We start from the raw sequence: 24,438 nt of genomic DNA on the forward strand, positions 1-24,438 counted from the left end.
ATGTCACAACCAGTGACCTCAATGCACATACATACACGCAATGGTAACTGTAGACCTCTTTGCAGCACCCACAGTGTCTGCACAGTCAATCTGTCTTCCTGCAGTACTTAAAACAGAGTTCTGCAGAGAATCGATGACTTACCCGCAGTGCTCGAAATCGCCTGCTTTCTGAAAAATGGAGGTCCAGACGCGCCCGAAACGCTTTTTCGGCCCAGAAATTATAGTCCGAAGGATTGTATAGTTGCCCTATAGCTTCACTCCCGCGAAGAAAGCTCCTCAATCGGAGATCGTTTGCCGGTGCCTCCCGTAGAGCTCCCGACAAGGGTGTAGTCACCAACACAATAGGGAAGAGTAGTTGAAGCTCTTACCCTCGTACCGCTTCTTGTGGTTCTCTTGCTTGTAGCTCAGCCCTTAGCATGAACCAGGCTCTGATACCATGAAAAGATGTAGGGGGGAAGAGAGCTTGAGCTCTTGCAAGCACACACACACACTCACAAAACCCTAATAGAGAACACACAAGGTGAGAGGCTGAAAATCTTCTTCTTCTCTCTACTCAACACTCAACACACCATATACAAGAATAAGAGTACACACAATATGAAAGGTACTCAACCAAATACATACACGGGTTCTCTATAGTGTGAACCCGACTAAATGAGCTGGCGCTATAACTATGCCAGTCTCTAGAGTGGCTGTCACACAGCCTGTCATCCCACTGGCCGCATATCACCCAAGATCTCACCAACCATGCCAGTGGTGTAAGTGCGGGGCCTATCCCCCGGCGGGTCATCAGTGTCCACCGCCTCACTAGAGCTCGATATCTCAACAGGGATCATCTATGGTGGTTGACCATAAACATTATGATGATATATTGTTATGTGCATCTAATACCCATACATGGGAGACCTATCAACTTGGTCCACTTTGTAGTAGAGGTCTATTGGGGGTATGAGTCCAAGAGAGGATGGCTTTAGATCATCATAGGATGTTCATGATGCAATGGATGTTGGGGGATGTGCGAATTGATATGGGATGGTGTTAGAGATGATATGTGGTTCATGATGCCCATAGGGGTGATGCATTTCCATGTGCTTCTAGTATCCATGCTTAGTAAACTAGTCCACTAGGCATTAAGAGACGAAACCACTAGTCGAGGAGAGCCTAGAAGAAGTAGGAGTAGATAATAGTAGTGCCTAATTTTGGGTTTACATGCAAGAGAGATAGGCAAGTTTGTAGGTGAGAGATAGTGGCTTCGTTCTGGGGTTTCCACTACCATGGCCAAATTGTTGTTCCAAATCTTTTTCTACATGCTGGTCCATAGCAAACCAAGCTCAAAATTCAGTGGGTTCTCGCTATCCCATTGTCACGCAATATAGGGCCACTCTCATATGTATCGTTTAACGATTTGTAAAAGCTACCATTTTGGGACTTTAAAGCAGGTGTTCATTTGGTGCTTTTTCTTATAGAATTTGAAAAAACCTCAAGGGTATGAAGACCCTACCATCTAAGTAGTAGAGACTCCAAGGGAGAGAAGAAAAAACACCAATTTTGAAGATAAATTTGGGAGACTTGGGGTTTTGGATGCCCAAGTGTATCGTTTAACGATTTGTAAAAGCTACCATTTTGGGACTTTAAAGCAGGTGTTCATTTGGTGCTTTTTCTTATAGAATTTGAAAAAACCTCAAGGGTATGAAGACCCTACCATCTAAGTAGTAGAGACTCCAAGGGAGAGAAGAAAAAACACTAATTTTGGAGATAAATTTGGGAGACTTGGGGTTTTGGATGCCCAAGGGAATTCTAAACAAGTTGAATTGAAGAGCAGGGAGATCTGCACTACATGATTGGATTGAAAGACTAGAGGTGAGAGTCGGTGTGGAAGAGAAGCAATTACAAAATGAGGCCTTTGGGAAGAATCCGGGTTTGTGAAGGTTTGAAGTCGTGGTCTACAGAGGTAAGCCTACTGTAGAATTGTTTTTTAAGTTTTTGAGAGCTTGGATCAACTTTGGTGAGCTTGAGAGCTTTGGCTAAAGTTTGAAGCATTGTCAGGTTAAGGTCTTGCACTACTTGGGAGCTTGCAAAGAAGCAAAAATGTAAGTTAAGAGGGTTAGGTTTATTTAGAGTAGAGGGTGTGCTAAGAGGTAGATGGTTTTCTAGGATGTGAGGATTCCCTACACTCTATGTATAGCATTGGATGGAATTCATCTAGAACTTGACTCTACTGTTGCCCAGTCTGAAGTAGAAGGCTGTAGAGGTGGCTACATATTTAATCATCGAAGTTTGGACCTGTGGAAATAAAGATGGTGGTTTGAAGACCTATTTGTTGAGATACCTATTAAAAGGCTCCCACTTTCAGCGTTTTGTTTTCCTCTAGTTTAGGTGCCCCATATTTGAGGGATGTCGAGACATTGATGTTCTTTTATCTATTTAAATAAGACAGGTGATTAGGGCTTGATTCTCATATAATTTCATGAGTTTTTAATGATATGATGTTATATTTGTGTTGTTTTGACTGAGTTTGTGGAGGTGGAATATTTATGAGTGTTAGTTTGAAGTTTGGAAACTCAGTACTCATTCTGACTCAGTTTGTTTCAAATTGAGAAGTCAATTGGATCAATTTGAAGTTGCTGCGGTGTCCAACTAAGTCAGTAGGAAGATCTTTTGGATTCTTAGGTTGTTTGGAGTAGGTGATTTGGGAGCCTCAAGTTTTGGCATCTATCTATGTTACCCTTGTGTGGTGTCTGGTGGTGTTTTAAAGGCCATTACCTAGAGCCGTCACAACGGCTTTCCAAGATTCTCTATGTTTAGCCCTAAGGAAGGGTGATGAAGATTATGTTGACGTGATGTGCTTACTATCCAATCCGCCACCTTTTCATTGGCCACCACAATCATGTCAAGTGGGGTACTTTGAGAAGGTAGTCCAATCTACCACCTTTATATTGGCCACCACCTTTGTATTGGTCACCACAATCATGTCTTGGTTAAGTGGGGTACTTTGAGAAGGTATCCCACACAAAGGAAGAGAGATGGGAAAGTTATTGGATCGAAATTTGATGTGATGAATATTATGTTGATGTGATGTTCTTACTGTCCAATCTTACACCTTTGTAAAAGAGCTTGCATGCACCCTAGCGTTCTTGGATCCTATTCATTGGTGAGTGCAAAGAAGGAGAAGACTGAGAACCCCTTCAACTCCCTCCTCTTTGATTCAATCACTTTCCCATCTCTCTTCCTTTGTGTGGGCTGCCTTCTCAAAGTACCCCACTTAACCAGTGGTGATGGTGATTAAGAGATATTCTTTGCAACATAGTCCACTTTCAGGGCAAGAAGAGGTTACATAGATAGGTAGTAGTGTACAACATCATGATGATTCTTCATTCTTAAGTCGGTGAGACTAGCCTTCGTTAAAATTCCCCCATTCATTTTCTTCCTTTGCTACTACCTCCAAATCTACTGAATTGATTGCTTCCTGTGGAGAGATTGGCATGCCCATGCCAACACTTAAACCACCTCACAATGGACTTTCTATCTCTTGAGGTTGGATGTATCTTCTTGCATTTACTAAGGCTGCTAGTGCACTCAACTAAACTTGTGTGTAAGCAATGATGAGACTATGTCCATTTTGTGAACGAAGATCAGATCATTAGCCACCTAGAAGTGAACAAGCAAGCTCTCTATTTGCATTTTCACAAGGTCATCATGGCTAAAACACTAGCATGCATATAGCTACTCCAAGTGCTACAACTTCATTTGGTCTCCTCTCTGACCTTTGATTGAAATTGCTTTCATTTTTTCAGGTCTAGCTTGAGCCTTTAGCTCCTTTTTCCTAAAGATTTTATAGCTCTTTAGGAATTGGTGACAGAAAACAATAAAATTGAATGTATCTTTCCACTAGGTACTACCAAGTACTCACCCACACTACGAACACACGATTTTTCCAAAAATACTCTATTTCCTTCTTTTCCACTCAAATCTTATCTGCACAATTTCTTCACAATGCACCTTCCAAATGCAAAGGCAATAGTTAATTTTGCATAATGGGAGCTGAAGCTCTAAGAGGATGGAAGAAACAATGGTGTTTCCCCGGTAGCGGTGCCAAAAATGTTATGGGCTACCACACCTCCCAAGTGACAACTGTACCCATTCACAATTGAAAGAAGCAATAGACAACAACTATCATTGGGTACTTACCAATGCTTTGAGCTTAGGCCTAAGATTGCTTTTGGAAGCTCTAGTCCTCCAATCAACACCTCCATGTTGTCATCACAAAGTCGCTCTCACCACAATGCAAGGCAATCTACCTCTCACTCTTCCACACACACATGCATAAAAGAGGAACATGCACTAGAGTACACTCTAACTCTCTCTCTCTCAGTCACAAGACAAAGAAAGATCTCTCATAGCATAGAGGGGGACTGTGTCCTTTCATTATGAGAAATTGCCTTTTATACATCTTACCTTTATTCACACTTAGGGGCACAAAACTTACTAACTAAGGCCTTGGGTGGCCAGTATCTCAAAATGTAAAACTTTTATAGTACCTTTACATAACACTTAAAAATATTCTCAATTGGAGGAGAATCTTTGTTAATCCAAAATGGGATTAAAAATTCTTTAAAAACTTTAAAATTTTAAACCAAGATTCTTAAAATTTTACTCTACATAGTAAACTTTGTCCAAATCTACAAACTGTAACTGCACAAAAAACAGCATAAAATCTTTAATAGAACTGCAAACTTCACATAGATCTACTTAAATCTGTCTACAAAATTGTTATCTTCAAACTTTTCGGCAAGCTTTTTAGGAAGCTAGTTAGTGTCAATCAGTTCCCTAGATCAGGTGGCTGAATGTAGCAGATGTTCTTCTTTTAACTAATAGGTTGGTGCATGTGTGGTCATGCCATCTTTTGAACCACACTTAATAACTACATAGCTAGCCCTTTGCTGATCTTCATGGTTTTCTTTCTCTAGCGTCTAGTTGCTCATGCTTGTTTTCAAGGACATTCTTTGAAGCAAAGACCCTTGCATGTCCCTTGTCTCATGAGGTCAATGCCTCTACGGCAACATGAGCTACGACACTTTGTCTGTTCTCCAATCTGGTCAGGGTGGTGTTGAGAGGGATTGTATGGATGAAGTCGTCTCTTACACTCAACACATTAATGCTAGTGCTGGGATTACCTTCATGAGCTTTTTCTATTGTTCATGGTCTCAACGGCGGACAATCCTTATACATATGGTCTATCACACACCCAATGCATAAAGGGATTAATGAGAAGCACCTATAGAGGTACTTGCCATCCCTTTCTTGATTTGACACTCAACCACTCGAGTGCGCACTTGTAGCATTGCATGGGTGGTCGTTTAGCCATTGTATTCATGTCCTGGTCTCTTAGGATTGGGGTGTGGCTAAGTATACTGGGAACATTTGGTCGCCCTCAATCATGTAGTGGCTTAGAATTTGGGAGGGTGGACTAGTTGGCTCGAGGGGTCGTAGGTGGGACCTTCACAAACTTCCCCCTCATCCCCTTCTTCAAAGATTTATGTCATGGTTAGCTAATGACTTTGGGCTACTTCTTGGCCTAGTTGAGGTACGTTGTGAATAGCAGGTGCTGGAAAGAACAACAGTTGCCTTTGGTTTGCATGCAGGGCTTGAGGTAGAACGTGGGCTTGATCAGCCCTTTCTCATAGGAGTTTGTGACTTCGTGCTTGCCCCATGTTTGGAGATATGTGCAATAGAGGGTGGAACCGAGTCACAGATGTGGACACTCCGTGATGGTATGGTTAGCTCAACAAATCGGGCACCATACTATCTCCCTCTTCGGATAGAGATGGGGTTGGCCAACGTGATCCCGACCTTCGTCAGTTCTCCACTATTGGGTCATTTGCTGCATTAATGGAGTGGCCAAGTGCTCGACCTGTTGTCCAGAGGTGGTGGACTCCTTTTCCATCAGATCTTGTGCTGGTGGTCTTGAGTGCGGCTTCTGATGTACCCTCATGGAGTTATCGAGAACGTGTTTCCTTGAAGTTGTCCTCAAAGTCCATAGCACTCCTACAACATTGCTCAAAGGAGGTATGGTCCAAGGAAGTGACAAGGAATTGTGTAGGGTTACATCATCTAGAACTTTTCAAAATATCCCTATTAACCTTTCATTAAAAAACTTGTCTTTGGCACTGTACGAGCATGGAGATATCTAATCTCAGATGGTTTCACCATCCTTTTGTCTAACATTATGTAGTTGCTCAATAGGACTCCATCTGGTTCCCTTGATGAGAATATCCAACCTTGAAGTCCTCTTTCAAGGCTTTGAAGGTGGCCTTATCTTATGTTTTCAAGGACCTAAACCATTAACTGACTTTATCATCTAGGGTGAGGCCAAAGGAACTCACCTTAACTTGATCGTCCACATGGCTAAAAGCGTCACAAATATGGGTGAACGTCTCTAAGTGCAGAATGGGTTCTCGAGTCCCATCAAATGTAGTAATTAGCTTCGAGATGTTTGCGGGTTTGTTCTAATCTAGTCTGGTGTCTTGGTATTGGTTAAGCTGGCGATGGGGGCGTGATGCCAGTAGCCACCCCCTCCCTATTTCCATGGCTATTCTCAACATTTCTGGTGTTAGCCCGGGAGCGGGTGCTGGTTGGGGAACGATCGGTGGAGGAGCTGGGCCAGGAAGATAATAGACCATAGGAGGTACTTGTCTTATGGGTGGATTGGGTTGTGCCTCATGTGGCCCCATGTGGTATCCTGGGTATACTCCGTGAGGTGGATATTGTTGATATACAGGTGGGCCTAGTAGATGTGACGGGACTGGGTAGGCCCTTTCTCTCTGATACAATTTTTTAGGCCCTTGGGAAGCTAGATCTGGACCCAAGTTTGGTATGGATCTCTAGGCCCGAAATGAATCAGCCACCCTCAAGACAGGCATGGCTCTCCAGACTCATGGACGAGTTTGGGTTTGATGGCTCTCACTTTGCCCTATATCTGCTCTAGGATCTAGAGGCGGCATGGGCTCTCTTTCCTATTAGTTTTTCATACCTCTCACCCTAGGATGTGGCTCTTCCGATTGTGCATTTCCCAGGATAAAGTTGTGGAGCCTCAAAGTAAGGCCTCTCTCTGAGTGTGTGGGGAGCTAGGGTCTTTCTCTTGGATAGGTGGTCTCTCTATACACTGAGCTTCAAGTTCTAGTGCGTCGAGGGTAGGCGTATCTCGTCCCATGCAGTGATGATCTTTGGTCTCACTCGTGTTGTGTCAAAGACTAGCACCATTTGGCTCCAAGCTGTATTGAGTGATGGGTCTGACCTTATGAGTGAGGGAGCTTCAAGAGAATTTATATCATCAAAGAGAGGGTTTTTCACACCAATTTTCCTTAACGTAGGTGTATAAATGTGTTGAATTATTGTGTAGGACCCCCCTGTGATGAGCATGGGGGTCCTACACATGTGGAATTACTATGTAGGACCCCCTTGTGATGAACAATCCTTTTTTTTTTGGGAAATAGTATGGCCGTACGCTTTAAGATGGTATGGGCATACACTTTGTTGAAGACATAAGCATATGCTTCTCAGAAAGAAGATGACCCGAGCGTATGCTTCCTAGAAGACATGGATGTGGCTTGAGGAAGGAGCGAACGTATGCTTTTGAATGATGAAGGTACGGGCATGGCAAAAATGACATGGGCATGGCAAGGTTGCCACAGGTGTATGCTTTAGAAAGGAGAGATGGTACAGGTGTGGAAAAAATAACATGGACGTACACTTGTTGTAGCCAGGGAAAAAAAAATGACACGGGCATGGTCAAACTTACACGCGCATGGCAAGTTGAAGGGAACGGGTATATGCCTTAGAAAGGAATAGTTGTGTGCTTTGAATGGTACAGGTGTATGCTGTAAATGGTGTGAGCATTCACTTCCAAATTTTCATAGATTTTAATGATGCACGTCTGACTGGCTGCCACCACCTACAAATATTCTCTAACAGTGCAGATGTACCCCTTGTTTAAATGCAATTTAGGCTTACTTAATGCAATTATTTCCTTTTTAACGCACACTACTAAATTAATGGCTAGAGATCTCACAAGATTTTCCCTGGAGGAATGGACGGGCGTGGCAAGTTTGCCACGGTCATTCACTATGAATGAAATGGGCGTTCACTTCTCAGAGGTTCATCCAGAATGGGATTTTTGCCTACGTTCCTGCTCTAAATTTTGTTGATTTAGGCATTCCCAAAATATTTTTTGAACTTTTGTTTTTATGGGGAGCTAGAGCTAGTAGTCTCTAGCTCCTAGAATGCATAAAGAAACCTAATAAATTAAGAATAATTTGATGATTAATCTATTGTGAAAACTCAACAAAAGATGAACAAAAAATAAAAATTGTATGAATGTCAAGAGCAAAAATTAAACACTTACTTGTGTCTCTCACACTTGGTGAAGACTTCAATGCTCCAATGCTCTCGTTGGCCTCCATAGCTCAATTGAACACAATCAATCAAACAAACAACAAACTAAAATAACATGAAACCAATCGGTGGATTTGCACTCCAATTGGGAAAAATGAACATGAAATATGTGGAGAACCCTAAGCTAAGTGCTATCTCCGGCAGTGGTGCCAAAGATGTTAAGCTAAATATATAACCTTGCACACAAGAGAGGGGAAGAAGAAGAGAAACACCTATGCAAGGGTCGAGTCAAAAATGTGCACTTAGCCAACCCTAATGAGGGTTAACTCCCCTTTTTGTGAGGCCGCTAGGGGCTCACTCCACCACCACTTGTGTCACCCAAGTGGAGATTCACAAGCTAGGTGAGGAGCAACGAAGAAGGGAGCTATGGAAGCTCAACCTTCACTCCGAGGGATCTTGGTAGAGAGATAATAGAGGGGAGAGGAGAAGAGAAGCTAGATCATTACCATCCCTAACATGCACACACAACAACAATCAAGCATGCAAACATTTACAACACAAGCAAGCATCCACAAGCTCAAGAGAGTGAGAGAGAGAGAGAGAGCAAAACTTAATTAAGACTAATGGGATTGTCCCTATTCATATTCCATAAAATGTCTTATATACAAGAGCTCTCATTTTACAATGGCTGGCTGCCCATTTACAATTGGGGGCCCAAAACTAGCTTCCTAGCTCTATGTACATCGCATTCCTATGACCGGCATTGCACAAGCCGTAAGCTCACTCATCCCATATCTCTTTTATCATTCAGCGCTTTGCGCGGTTACAAAAAAATAACCTACAAGAAAGTGTGGCCATGCTTTAAAAATAATGTTAATAACCAAAGTGGTTAACAACTAATCTTAACTCAAAGAGTAATATAACCATAAGTGAAAATGGCAATAATAAAGTAATTTTATAAAGTTATAATATGCGCCTCTTCATGTCACGTGTGTGAGATACGATTTTTTGGAAATAGGTGTGCCTTATCTTGATAAAAATGCTAGATGAAAATTCACAATCACCAGTTCAGGGATTCTCTTTAAAGGAATTGAGCCGATTGTAGATAATGCAATAGTAGTGTAATATTTTCAAAAAGTATGGCTATTCTCTTGAATTTTTCGGTTTCACCAAGAGTGAAGCAAAAGGAAGTGTGTATATTTCTCAAGAATAACACTATTGCAAGGGCTTCTAGAAGCTTGTTAGTAGCAATTGCTAACTTAAGCTAGAGTTTATGAGTCGAGCTCCTATAGAGGCACTACACCTAGTGTGATATAAATTCTTTATTACTATTGATAAAAAAACCTCTTTTCTCTTAAGAAAAAATGTGTATGGTTTTTTTATGGCCAAAGATGGGTAATGAAGGAATTTGTGTTCGAGGTTTGATTTTGAACATGAAGGAATTTATATTCAAGGTCAAGTTTCACGCGCAGGCTCTTGAGTCTTTGCTTGAGAGCCACCAGGCTATACCAACTTATCCCAACTCACTAACGCACCTTGGAAATGTGTATGGTTACAAAAAAAAATCCCAATCAAAGGCCAGAAGCATGTGGATGATCACCACCAGTGCTCACATAACCCGGTTTGTAGTGTAAATTTTTTAGCCGAAATTTAGAAATCTTGGTTGGAATTTGATATTGTCTTTAATTTTAAGGATATAAATTTGTACATTTTAGTTCTTAATCCCCTCAGTGTAATTTTTTTGATCAAAATTTAGAAATCTTGGCTGGAATTTAATATTGTCTTAATTTTTAGGGGTTGAAATTTATACATTTTAGTTATAAATCCCCTCAATTGTACAATTTCTAGCCATTTGTAAGACTAAACCCCATCAATTGCATGATTTTTAATGATTAAATTCAATTCTAAATCCCCATTAAGCCTAAGCATAGCCTTTAATTTTTTTAGGGTTAAAAAAGCCATTTTTTCGGCACTTGATCATCACCTTTGAAAACAAATTTCCCAAATTGAACATGATGACACCAAGTGCCAAAACTTATAATGAGGAAATTCTTCACCATCTCCTTGCTGTAATTTTCTGTAAATATGGGCAGCGCTCTCATTGACAAGATACTCCTCTTGTATCCCTTTCATCCATTCACTATACACTTCCATAATTGATGTCAAGGTGCAAGCCCACATTCTAGACAATGCGTCCACTACTATGATCCCTTCCACCGGGGTCGAAAGGAAACTCATCCTCTTCTTTGACAAAAGAATGACCCTCCAAGTCTTCTTCACGTGTCTCCTCGCTAAAATCTTCAAACTCTTCCACATCATGAGATGACTTGGAATCATCATCCTCATCCATAATGATCATAGTAGCCACCACTTTCTTTGATTTGCAAATGTGCCTGGGTGACCACTTCTCTTGGCATTTAAAACATAGGCCTTTGCATTTAAAACATAGCCCTTTGCTCCTCAATTCCTCAATCTTAGGATCATCTATCCGTTGAGTCTTCTTGAATGGTTGATGAGGAGGCTTCTTGACAAACCCATTGCTCTTCTTAGCATCATTATGAACTCCACTTGTGGACTGTCCACTTCCAAAAGATGTATGGAATTTGGAAGTGTAAGTGGATGTAGAAGAAGGTAGACTTTTCCCCACATTTGAAGAAGTGTGAAATGGCTTATGAAAAGGTACATTTGGCTGAACCCTCTTATACTTTGGCTCATATAGCTCCGCCAACCTCATAGCCTCTTTTGATAGTGCTTGGTCTTTGTGCCGAGACATCCGCTTTGATGTATGAATCTAGACCATGCACAAACTTTTTCAATCGCATGCCTTCATTGAGTCCATCCACAAACATAGAGAGATTCATGAACCTCTTGATATACTCCCTAACCGACATGCCCTTTTGTGTGAGTTCATACCATTCTTCATGGTATCGGTCAAGAACCAAAGGCAACACAAATGTCATATTCATTTCATGCTTGAGTTCTTCCCAAGTATGAGGCATAACTCCTTCCTTGAGCATATGTCTCCACCATTAATGTGCATAGTCTTCCAAATGCAAGGATGCAAAATTCACTTTGTCCCTTTCATTCTTTGGATAGAGCTGAAAGTATGTATCCAACTTATTCATCCATTCTTCCATTTCATGTGGGGTGAACCATCACCCTTGAACTTAGAGAGTGAAATCTTGTCCTTTACATCCTTTGACACGGTTGACGATGCATTCGCATGATGGTGCGAGGGCTTGTGCTTTTGCATTTGCACAAAAGATCCAAGAAATTGTGCAAAATCCTTGTACTCCCTCTTGAGGAAAATTGGCATTTCCATCCACCTATCATGAGCTTCTCTTTGTCTCTCAATGAATGACATATGTTCCCAATCAAGCTCAACCACATCATCCATATCATACACCTCCTCTTCAAGCATGGAGAACTGATTTGCTTTGGGATGCGCACTTGTAGCATTGCATGGGTGGTCGTTTAGCCATTGTATTCATGTCCTGGCCTCATGGGATTGGGGTGTGGCTAAGTATACTAGGAACATTTGGTTGCCCTCAATCATGTAGTGGCGTAGAATTTGGGAGGGTGGACTAGTTGGCGCTCGAGGGGTCGTAGGTGGGACCTTCACAAAGTTCCCCCTCATCCCCTTCTTCAAAGATTTATGTCATGGTGGTTATCTAATGAACAGGTGTGATTCGTGGCAATGGGGGTTGAGGTGGGAGAACTAGGGGTGGTAAGGGCATTTAGAGGACTCAGAATTCCTCTTTGGGCTACTTCTTGGCCTGCTTGAGGTACGTTGTGAATAGCAGGTGCTGGAAAGAACAACGGTTGCCTTTGGTTTGCATGCAAGGCTTGAGGTAGAACGCGGGCTTGATCAACCCATAGGAGTTTGTGACTTCATGTTTGCCCCATGTTTGGAGATATGTGCAATAGAGGGTGGAACGGGGTCACAGATGTGGACACTCCGTGATGGTATGGTTAGCTCAACAAATCGGGCACCATATTATCTCCCTCTTTGGATAGAGATGGGGTTGGCCAACATGATCGCGGCTTCGTCAGTTCTCCACTATTGGGTCATTTGCTGCATTAATGCAGTGGCCAAGTGCTTGACCTATTGTCCAGAGGTGGACTCCTTGCTCTTTCCATCAGATCTTGTGCTGGTGGCCTTGAATGCGGCTTCTGATGTACCCTCATGGAGTTATCGAGGACGTGTTTCCCTGAAGTTGTCCTCAAAGTCCATAGCACTCCTACAACATTGCTCGAAGAAGGTATGGTCCAAGGAATACAAGGAATTGTGTAGGGTTACATCATCTAGACCTTTCAAAAATATCCCTATTAACCTTTCATCAAAGAACTTGTCTCTGGCACTACACAAGCGTGGAGATATCTGACTCTGTTGATGTAATCTCATATGGTTTCACCAACCTTTTGTCTAACATTGTGTAGTTGCTCAATAGGACTCCATTTGGTTCCCTTGACAAGAATATCCAACCTTTAAGATCTCTTTCAAGGCTTTGAAGGTGGCCTTATATTATGTTTTCAAGGACCTAAACCATTGACTAACTTTATCATCTAGGGTGAGGCCAAAGGAACTCACCTTGACTTGATCGTCCACATGGCTAAAAGCGTCACAGATCTGGGTGAACGTCTCTAAGTGCGGAATGGGTTCTCCAGTCCCATCAAACTTAGTAATTAGCTTCGAGATGTTTGCGGGTTTTTTCTAATCTAGTCTGCGTCTTGGTATTGGTTAAGCTGATGCTGGGGGCGTGATGCCAGTAGCTACCCCCTCCCTATTTCCATGGCTATTCTCAATATTTCTGGTGTTAGCCCGAGAGTGGGTGCTGGCTGGGGAACGATGGGTGGAGGAGCTAGGCCAGGAAGATAATAGACCATAGGAGGTACTTGTCTTATGGGTGTATTGTGCCTCATGTGGCCCCATGTGGTATCCTGGGTATACTCGCTGAGGTGGATATTGTTGATATACAAGTGGGCCTAGTGGATGTGACAGGGCTGGGTAGGCCCTTTCTCTCTGATACGACTTTTTAGGCCCTTGGGAAGCTAGATATGGACCGAAGTTTGGTATGGGTATGTAGGCTCGAAATGAATCAGCCACCCTCGAGACACGCATGGCTCTCCACACTCGTGGACGAGGTTTGATGGCTCTCACTTTGCCCTATATCTGCTCTAGGATCTAGAGGCGGCATGGGCTCTCTTTCCTATTAGTGTTTCATACCTCTCGCCCTGGGATGTGGCTCTTTCGACTATGCGTTTCCCATGATAAAGTTGTGGAGCCTCAAAGTAAGGCTTCTTTGTGAATGTGTGGGGAGCTAGGGTCTTTCTCTTGGATAGGTGGTCTCTCTATACACTGAGCTTCAAGTTCTGGTGTGTCGAGGGTAGGCGTATCTCGTCTCATGCAGGGACAATCTTTGGTCGTCTCATTGGTGTTGTCAAAGACTAGCACCATTTGGCTCCAAGCTGTATTAACCGATGGGTCTGACCTTATGAGCGAGGGAGCTTCAAGATAATTTATATCATCAAAGAGAGGGTTGTTTCACACCAATTTTCCTTAACGTAGGTGTATAAATGTGTGTGAATTATTGTGTAGGACCCCCCTATGCTGAACATGGGGGTCCTACATGTGTGGAATTACTGTGTAGGATCCCATGTGATGAACAATCTTTTTTTTTGGGAAATAGTATGGCCATACGCTTTAAGATGGTATGGGCATACACTTTGTTGAAGACATAGGCATATGCTTCTCAAAAAGAAGATGACCCAAGCGTATGCTTCATGGAAGACATGGACGTCGCTTTAGGAAGGAGTGAACAAATTCTTTTGAATGATGAAGGTACGGGCATGGCAAAAATGACATGGGCATGGCAAGGTTGCCACGGGTGTACGCTTTAGAAAGGAGAGATGGTACATGTGTGGAAAAAATAACACGGACGTACACTTGTTGTAGCCATGGAAAAATAAAATGACACGGGCATGGTGAAACTGACACGCGCATGGCAAGTTGAAGGGAACAAGTATATGCTTTGGAAAGGAACAATTGTGCGCTTTGAATGGTATGGGTGTATGCTGTAAATGGTGCGAGCATTCACTTAGAAATTTTTATAGATTTGAATTATGCACGTCTGACTGCCACCTACAAATATTCTGTGACAGTGCAGATGTACCCCTTGTTTAAATGCAATTTATGCTTACTCAATGCAATTATTCCTTTTTTAACGCACAATGCTAAATTAATGGCTAGAGATCTCACAAGATTTTCCCAAGAGGAATGAACAGGCATGGCAAGTTTGCCATGGTCGCTATGAATGAAATGGGCGTTCACTTCTCAGAGTTCATCCAGAATGGGATTTTTACCTACGTTCCTGCTCTGAATTTTGTTGACTTAGGCATTCCCAAAATATTTTTTGAACTTTTGTTTTTATGGGGAGCTAGAGCTAGTCTCTAGCTACCTATTGATACCTAGAATGCATAAAGAAACCTAATAAATTAAGAATAATTTGATGATTAAACTATTGTGAAAACTCAAAGAAAGAGGAACAAAAAATAAAAAATTGTATGAATGTCAAGAGCAAAAATTAAACACTTACTTGTGTCTCTCACACTTGTTGGTGAAGACATCAATGCTCCAATGCTCTCGTTGACCTCCATAGCTCAATTGAACACAATCAATAACAAACAACAAACTAAAATAACATGAAACCAATCGGTGGATTTGTACTCCTATTGGAAAAAATGAACATGAAATATGTGGATGAACCCTAAGCTAAGTGCTATCTCCGGTAGTGGTGCCAAAGATGTTAATCTAAATATACAAGAGAGGGGAAGAAGAAGAGAAACACCCATGCAAGGGTGGAGTCAGAGATGTGCACTTAGCCAATCCTAATGAGGGTTAACTCCCCTTTGTGAGGCCGCTAGGGGCTCACTCCACCACCACTTGTGTCACCCAAGTGGAGATTCACAAGCTAGGTGAGGATCAAAGAAGAAGGGAGCTATGGAAAGCTCAACCTTCACTCCAAGGGATCTTGGTAGAGAGACAATAGAGGGGAGAGGAGAAGAGAAGCTAGATCATTACCATCCCTAACATGCACACACAACAACAATCAAGCATGTAAACATTTACAACACAAGCAAGCATCCACAAGCTCAAGAGAGTGAGAGAGAGAGAGAGAGAGAGCAAAACTTAATTGAGACTAATGGGATTGTCCCTATTCATATTCCATAAAATGTCTTATATACAAGAGCTCTCATTTTACAATGGCTGGCCGCCCATTTACAATTGGGGGCCCAAAACTAGCTTCCTAGCTCTATGTACATCGCATTCCTATGATCGGCATTACACAAGCCGTAAGCTCAATCATCCCATATCTCTTTTATCATTCAGCGCTTTGCGTAGTTACAAAAAAATAAGTTACAAGAAAGCATGGGCCACAATTTAAAAATAATGTTAATAACTAGAGTGGTTAACAACTAATATTAACTCAAAGAGGAATATAACCATTAGTGAGAATGGCAATAATAAAGTAATTTTATAAAATTATAACATGCACCTTTTCATGTCATGTGTGTGAGATACAATTTTTTGGAAATAGGTGTGCCTCATCTTGAGAAAAATGCTAGATGAAAATTCGCAATAGCCAGTTCAGGGATTCTCTTTAAAGGAATTGAGCCGATTGTAGATAATGCAATAGTAGTGTAATATTTTCAAAAAGTATGGCTATTCTCTTGAATTTTTTGGTTTCACCAAGAGTGAAGCAAACAAAGGGAAGTGTGTATATTTCTCAAGAATAACACTATTGCAAGGGCTTCTTAGTAGCAATTGCTAACTTAAGCTAGAGTTTATGAGTCGAGCTCCACGCCTAATGTGATATAAATTCTTTCTTACTATTAATAAAAAAACTTCTTTTCTCTTAAGAAAAAATGTGTATGGTTTTTTTTGGCCAAAGATGGGTAATGAAGGAATTTGTGTTCAAGGTTTGATTTTGAACATGAAGGAATTTATATTCAAGCAAGCTCTTGAGTCTTTGCTTGAGAGCCACCAGGCTATACCAACTTATCCCAACTCACTAATGCACCTTGGAAATGTGTATGGTTACCAAAAAAAAAAATCCGAATCAAAGGCCAGAAGCATGTAGATGATCACCACCAGTGCTCACATAACCCGGTTTGTAGTGTAATTTTTCTAGCCGAAATTTAGAAATCTTGGTTGGAATTTGATATTGTCTTTAATTTTAAGAGTATAAATTTGTACATTTTAGTTCTTAATCCCCTCAATGTAATTTTTCCGATCGAAATTTAGAAATCCTGGTTGGAATTTGATATTGTCTTTAATTTAAGGGTTGAAATTTATACATTTTAGTTATAAATCCCCTCAATTGTACAATTTCTAGTCATTTGCAAGACTATGCCCCATCAATTGCATGATTTTTAATGATTAAATTAAATTCTAAATCCCAATTAAGCCTAAGCGTAGCCTTTAATTTTTGAAGGGTTAAAAAAGCTATTTTTTTCGAGCACTTGATCATCACCTTTGAAAACAAATCTCCCAAATTGAACATGATGAGCCAAAACACGTGGTCTCACTGCTTTCCCAAACTTATCGAACTCAAAGCTGGTGTGACACGTTTACGTACTTGAGAACGATAGTGGGAGCGTGGAGTGTGCATGGGAAGAGGGGACGTGTATGAGAGTCTCGTGCTGTCGCAAAGACAACATCTGCGCATTTATGGCCCCCCTCCCAAAAAAAAAAGCAGAAAAGCAAAAAAACACACCAAAAAAAAACACGCTTGCCTATTTAGTCCAAATTGCTTCTTATTCTGAGCATTCTTTCATCATCGCCATGGATCCTGACTCCTTCTTGAACCTCCTTTCTACTGATTTTGATGAGTTTGATGACTGGTACAGTGCAGGCGCACAATCTAGTGATCCTTCTCTCTCTACCCACAACGTTTGTGAAAGGAATATTGGTACTAAACCGCCAGCTATGGATTTTGAGCCCCTAGAGAAATCTGTGACCAGTAGTATCGGCACTCCCTTCACATCTGTGCTCAAGATTTCCGACATAGCCTGCGCCCTTGGGAAGTTCTCAAAGCCTTCTCTATGCTCGGAGTCTTTAAACTCGACTGCTGCGGCCGGTCGTGAGCTGGACGTGCCCATGGCCGGTAGCCTCAGTAAGAAGCCGCCCACCGGCAATGGCCATGCCCATGCCCATAGCCAGATTATCAGTGAGAAACGCAATCTTTTGCAGGTGGTGGTGGATAATAATGAGATCAGTGAAGATGTTAAGCCTGAATTACCTACAGCTTCTAATTCCTTTCGTCTATGTTTTCCATTTCCCTGCACGCAAAGCTGTAGCCCTGCGAAAAGGCCCAAGATCTCTCAAAGCTCTAAGTTCGGATTAGACATTAACACTGCTTTGAGGGCTGATATTCTTGATGTGGGTAGAAAACCTGCCAACAGAGAAGGCCTGTCCCAGCGAGAAGCCCACATTCAATCTGAGAGGCTCAGAAGGAAGAGTATGTCAGATAACTTCACTATATTGCAGTCTTTGGTGCCTAGACTCAAGCTTAAAGTAAGTTAAACGAGCCAATTAAGTTATAATCTACTTGAACTTACTATAGCAGTAAGTTAATCTGGTTTAATCAGCTTCTCTTGGCCTTATAATAATCAGCAGATGTCAGTAAGTTAACCCAGCTTAATTTATATCAGCTCTCTAAGTGTTCTAAAATTTATTTTAGCCGTGTGTTAATCTACTTTAATAAGCTTCCGGTAGGCTAATCACATGAAAAAAGTAAGTTAATATACTCTAATTAATCTTACTATAGTACAGTCAACCTTCTCGTTGGCAATGAACATGGGTCGTACACTTTGATATTATAATGTCATACTCTCGCCTGGGTGTGTGTTCATATTCGCGGTTTGATGTAATCATATCCTTAGTAATGATTTGATACCGAATCTACAATAGGATTTTGTTAATAATGAGGGACTGTTATTCGTGTTTGAGCTTCATCAAGAGTAATTATCATAAATCAGCATATGATGATCATGATTGTTGAGGCTGGAAGTGTCAGGACGGAATTCAAAATGCTTAATGAGCTTAATCGTAAATAATTAATTATATGTCGAGAGATTGAGCTTGCAGATCATGAATGATCATATACTGACTGAGATTAAGGATGAGGGGAAGTATAACTGTTTAAGCTTAATCATGACCGACGACATGCTGTTTTCTGAGCTTAATGAAGATGAGGGGCAGTATTCATGTTTGAGCCTAATCATCTAACATGGTGATTTATGGATGTGTTAAGGTTGAGAATGAGGGACTGTGGTGTGAATATTAATGATTGTTCAGAGTGCCAATGGGATGAGAAATATATGATGTAATCAAAGTGTGTGCTTATTGATGAAAGGTATTAATTGCATGCCTTGCTGCAATTAATACACGAGCCTTGATATTGGGCTTGTCGGAAGAGGATTATTATTACACGAGCCTGCAAGCTGAACACATGCAGAGGGGCTTCATGAGTTTATCCGATCGAAGGGCGAAGAGAAAGCCCTACAGTAGTATTGATAAAATCCAATTATTGGATTGCCATGCGGAGGTTACTGTTCGCATTTCTGGAGTTGACGTCTTTGTCAGTCTTAATTATGCTCCTAAGCAGAAAGGTGTTTGGTCTAAGGTCTTGCTTTTGCTCCAACGACACAGCATTGAAGTTGTCAATGCCACATTGGCCGCCACCAGTGGCGATAACAATTTCCATTGCATCCGTGGCAAGGTAGTTAGTCATTAACCCTCCCTTAATTATGCCATTGTACTCAGTTACCTTAATCCATGGTTTCGTATAACCTCACTCAAGTGTGCTGATATCCTATGCATGTAGCTAATCCATGGATTGATTGCTAACCCAACCCGTCGATTAATTGTTTTCTTCACGTGTGCTTTAGTTTTTCACTGGAATCATGTGCTAATGAATGCAATCAACGTCTAGCTCGTTGCTTAAATGCATGGATTAGTGCCTCACTTAACTGTGTTGATGCATGCAAATAGCTTATCCATACGTGACTTCTTAACTTTAATTGCATGGACTAATGTCACGTTTGAATGTGCTAATGTATGAAACTAGCTTAATCCGCAGGTTAATTTCTTAATTCATAAGTTATTCTAATAATTTCCACGATTATCACATCGGTGAAAGCTGTTCACATGCCTTTCGATTGTCAAGCAGGTTGAAAACATCCCCGAGGTTGGATGCGTGGATCTGCAGGAGAAGCTAGAGGAGCTAATTGCCAAGGAATTGAGCAGGAGACCCAGATCATGATATCTAGATTGGTTTAGTAATCGAGCTAATGATATCTAGACTGGTTTATTGATTAACCCAATCGAATGGTGTAATATTATATATGGTATTTGCTATTGTATAGTTACCTTATCTCATGTAGCATCCTTACATTTCATGTCGTCAAAACATGTGATCTTCTGTCAAAAAAATGGAGCTATTACTTTAAGCATGGGTTTCTGTGAGGCGTGGGATTTTTGGGATTTCTATCCGGCCTCACATGGTGCTCTCGAGGTATGCTTGGACACCCCGAATTCTTTGCATCTATATGGGAGTACCTTGAGGTGGAGTAATGTGGCCTATAGCCCGACCTTTCCTACCTTCGTTTAGATACAAGACGGCTTGTGGGCACGGGATCCCGCACCTTGGATACCCGCAAGTCATTTTCTCTCATCACTCTTGTGATCCCATTGTAATCTCCTCGCATGTTGGCATTTTATCAATACAAGTTTTGGGTTGGAAGCCCGCATTTGGGTGACACCATTTTCCATTGTCGTTCGTCCGTTTTTGGTCATAACTCCTTCATACAGAGTCTGATTTCAAAGTTCTAGTACTCAAAATGACCGGTTTGTCGTCCTCTTTGAGACGAACTATAGGTCTTGGTGTGCACCATTTAGCAAGTACTCTCTGTTTTCACTTTTGTACTGGATTTTCTAGTCCCGAGCGAGAACTCACGCCCAGCACGCGACCCGAGATCACCACTCGGTGACACTTGGTATCAGAGCAGGAAACGCCGCGTCGCGGTGAGTTTGATCAAGACCACGGAAGGTGGCTACCTGGACGCAGAGGAAGCCACGAGAATTGAGGAGGAAGCAAGGCAAGAAAGAGAGGCAGAGCTTGACGCGCCGAAGTAACAACTTGGATTCGGCGTGAAAGGCACAACAGAAGTCTCGAGTCAAGAGCAATAGATACTCGACAACACCAAATGGATGACCCAAGGGATCCAGGGCGACTTGGCAAGATCACCAAGATGACAAACTGAACTGGCTAGAAGGCATATTGGCCTCCTTAGTCGAGCAACTACACAAGAAGGATGGCAGTCGACCTTCGTCGCCAAGACAGATGAGGTCGAGGTCCCCTCCCAACATCAACACAGAAGATGGAATGACAAGAATCAGAGTCATCACATGAGGGATACGGGAAGTACAAACCGTTATCCCCAAAGAAGTATACTAGGCAAAGAGATTCGTTTGTGGTGGTGACAAGGTGGATCCGTGAGACAGAGGATTATCTCACCATGAACAAAGTGTCTCATGAACACTGGATCCGTGTGGCGTCGCGACTGCTATCAGTGGATGCACACACATGGTTTCTGGCAGGTGAGGCAAAAAGGCCATGGACAAGGTGGGATGATTTTACCAAGGACATGGCCGAGTATTTTGTACCACGGAATGAAGTCTTCAGGGTATGTGATGAATGGCATAACCTCAAACACGCAAATGGAAAACTGCGAGATTATATCAACAAATATAAGCAACTTATGCTGCAAATTATGGATATGCATTCTATAGATAGATTACACGGGTTCCTGCTCAGATTGTGTGACTGGACCCGCAGAGAGATCGAGAAGCAGGAGCCTGAAAATTATGAGGCGGCACTCACAATGGCCGACACTAAGAGTAGAAAGTGGCAAAGTAAAAACAATGCAACAGGAACAGGGGGATGGAATGGTGCCAAACCTCAAAACAAGAATGATAACTCCTCCAATGAAACCTGAGAAGAAAATTCTGGGACAAGTACAAGCGGGGCAAGGTTGAGTGGATCTTGCATACCCCGAACCTATGGGAGCAACACCCCAATCAAGCAATACAGGGGGATTTTTCAATATTGCAAGAAGGCGTCCTCTTCCTCCCCCGATATGCCTATGCAGAAGTTGCGCGGGCAATCATTATGACAGTGAATGCCCTCGCGTTGACCTGCACAAAGCCGAGTTACCACCGTTCAGGCCCAAGGGCAAGAAGATAATTATGAACAGATGGATCGACTGAGGATCACCGAGATTGAGGATACAAAAACCTCGTCTTGACGAGGCAATAGCCGACCAAGGGTAGGTGCCGTGCAGGCAATACGGAAATGCATGGCAGCACAGTTATCGACAGTGCAAAATGTGTATTTCGAGGCTCATGTGAATGGCCTAAAGCAAAACATCATGTTGGATATGGGAGCCACCCATAATTTCATCACCCCAAAATGCGCTAAGAAGCTGGGAGTGAAGGTGTGCGACTCTAGTAAACTCTCAGTGTCGCTTGCGCCGCAAGGACAGGATGACAATGTAAAGATGGCATACAATGTGCAGGTGCACGCACGCGCATGGAAAGCGCGATTGGATTTCATAGTTGTGCCCATGGATACTTTCAAAGTGATTGTCAGGCTCACTTAGGTCAACAAATATCTCATCGCCTTTATAGGAAAAGGTGTAAATAACATGATACTGGATATGTAGGGTACACGAGTCAGTGTGCCATGCATCCATCCTCACTCAGGGGATAAAACAGTCAACAAGGACATTGGAAGCAAAATCCAAGACACCCCAATGTATGCAGTAGGGTCGAGTAAGGCTCGAACAGTAACAGATTGCCATGAAAAGATGGCGGAATGGTGCAGTGCCAAGCAGGCAGAGAGGGCAGCTAAGGAGGGCTGCCAAATACATTTATGCATAATGAAGGTCAAGAATGCACATCAGACGAAGTGCAAAATTGGTGAAGCAGAAATACACGAAGTGTTACATGAGTTCCAAGATGTCTTGCCCAAAAAATTGCCAACTGGGTTACCGCCAAAAGGATAAGTGGATCACAAAATCGAACTCTTGCTAGGGCATCGTCCTCCAGCTAAAGCTCCATATAGGATGGATGCTACAAAGCTCAAGGAGCTCAAGGTACAGTTGATGAACGAACTGGCTGAAAATGGAATGGTCCGCTCCAGCAAGTCGCCGTATGGTGCACATGTGCTGTTTGTCACAAAGAAGGACGGGTCAGCTACGTTATGCACCGATTACAGAGACCTCAATAAAATCACCATCTCGCTACCCCATACCAGTAATGGAGGAACTCCTAGACCAACTGGCGGGAGCGAAGTACTTCAGTCGGATCGACTTACGATCTGGGTATTATAAGATACGAATCGCCGAAGATGACGTTGAGAAAACGGCGTTTCGCACAAGGTATGGAAGCTACAAATGGTTGGTGTTGCCGTTTGGGCTAACCAACACCCCGGCCATCTTTTGCACGATGATAAATGATATCTTTAAAGATTATCTAGATGAGTTTTTGATCATATATATAGATGATCTGCTCATATATATCGAAGACTTTGAGTGAGCATAAAGAACACTTAAGAAAGGTCTTCCAAATGTTACGGCATCACAAACTGTATGCCAAGCCAGAGAAATGTGAATTTGAAGTCACTGAAGTGGAGTTTCTAGGCTTTGTCGTCAATCAAAAAAGGGTACAAGTAGACCCCAAGAAGATCGAGGCAGTGGTGAAATGGAATGCACCCAGAACTGTGCGTGAAGTTTGCGAGTTCGTAGGTTTCACACAATTCTGTCGAAAGTTTATCAAAGATTTTAGCAAAATCGCCACCCCACTCATTGATATAACTAAAGGCATCAAGCCTTTTAAGTGGACAGATATAGAAAAGAGCGCTTTCAAAAAGATGAAAGTCGCAATGTGCAGTACCCCGATGCTTAAGCTCCCAGAGTTCACAAGGAGTTTGAGATCCACACGGACGCATCAAATGGGGCCCTTGGAGGAGTTTTATTACAAGATGGGCACCCTATCACATATGAGTCTCGCAAGTTCAGCGATGTAAAATGCCGATAGACCACACATGAAAAGGAAATGCAAGCAGTGGTTCATTGCCTTAGGAAGTGGCGTCATTATGTGCAAGACAAGCACACAAAAGTTCTTACAGATAACATATCTCTCAAGTACTTTCAGACGCAACCCAAGTTGTCACCAAAACAGCAGGATTTCATTACAAAATTTGACATAGATATTATTCACAAGACGGGGAAACATAACTTGATGCCAGATGCTCTAAGCCGTAAGCTGCAGTTGAATGCAGTGAGTGTTGCAAATGGGGCGCTGTTTGACAAGATCAGAGATGCTCAGAAGTTAGATGCAGTAGTCATTCGCATGGCCACAGAGTTGCACAGTGGTACTTCAACCGTGGGTTTATTTGAATTCAAAGATGGAATATTCTACATCCACCAAAAGGTGTATGTGTCCAATGACCCGGACCTCAAAGCCATGCTACTTTGGGAAACCCACGACGGTAAGCTGGTCGGGCATGGTGGGCAGAAGTGCTCGCTGAAGCAACTTCGACGTCATTTCTTCTAGCCACGCATGACTGAGGATATCATCAAATATGTTCGTACATGCCCAACTTATCAACTCGTGAAGGCACAGCGCGTCAAACCGACTGGTTTATTGCAAACCATGCCCATCCCGTCAAGGCCGTGGGACATTGTCAGTATGGACTTTATTGTGGATCTCCTGGAGTCCCATGGATACAACACCATATTTGTGGTAGAGGATATTTTAGTCAAGTGTTCAAATACCATGGATTGCGAACGGCTATTGTGTCAGACTAGGACAGCAGATTCATGAGCAACATGTGGAGAGAACTGTTCAAGTTAATAGACACACAATTGCGCATGTCTTTAGCATATCACCCACAAACAAATGGTTAAACGGAGCAAATC

General features: G+C 42.2%; 1 protein-coding gene across 1 annotated transcript; it reads left to right on the forward strand.

Annotated features, from left to right (window-relative positions):
* Nucleotides 1–22,581: 22,581 nt before the first annotated feature.
* LOC147612595 (uncharacterized) lies at nt 22,582–24,073 on the forward strand. Its single transcript, XM_086783534.1, has 3 exons — nt 22,582–22,839; nt 23,115–23,401; nt 23,599–24,073. Exons 1-3 carry the CDS (start codon nt 22,582–22,584, stop codon nt 24,071–24,073), a joined length of 1,020 nt encoding a protein of 339 aa, XP_086639660.1.
* The last annotated feature ends 365 nt before the right edge of the window (nt 24,074–24,438 follow it).

Source organism: Cibotium barometz, chromosome 45 (genome assembly GCF_041138505.1).
Source record: "Cibotium barometz isolate CiBa-2024 chromosome 45, ASM4113850v1, whole genome shotgun sequence".
NCBI classification, from domain to species: Eukaryota; Viridiplantae; Streptophyta; class Polypodiopsida; order Cyatheales; family Cibotiaceae; genus Cibotium; species Cibotium barometz.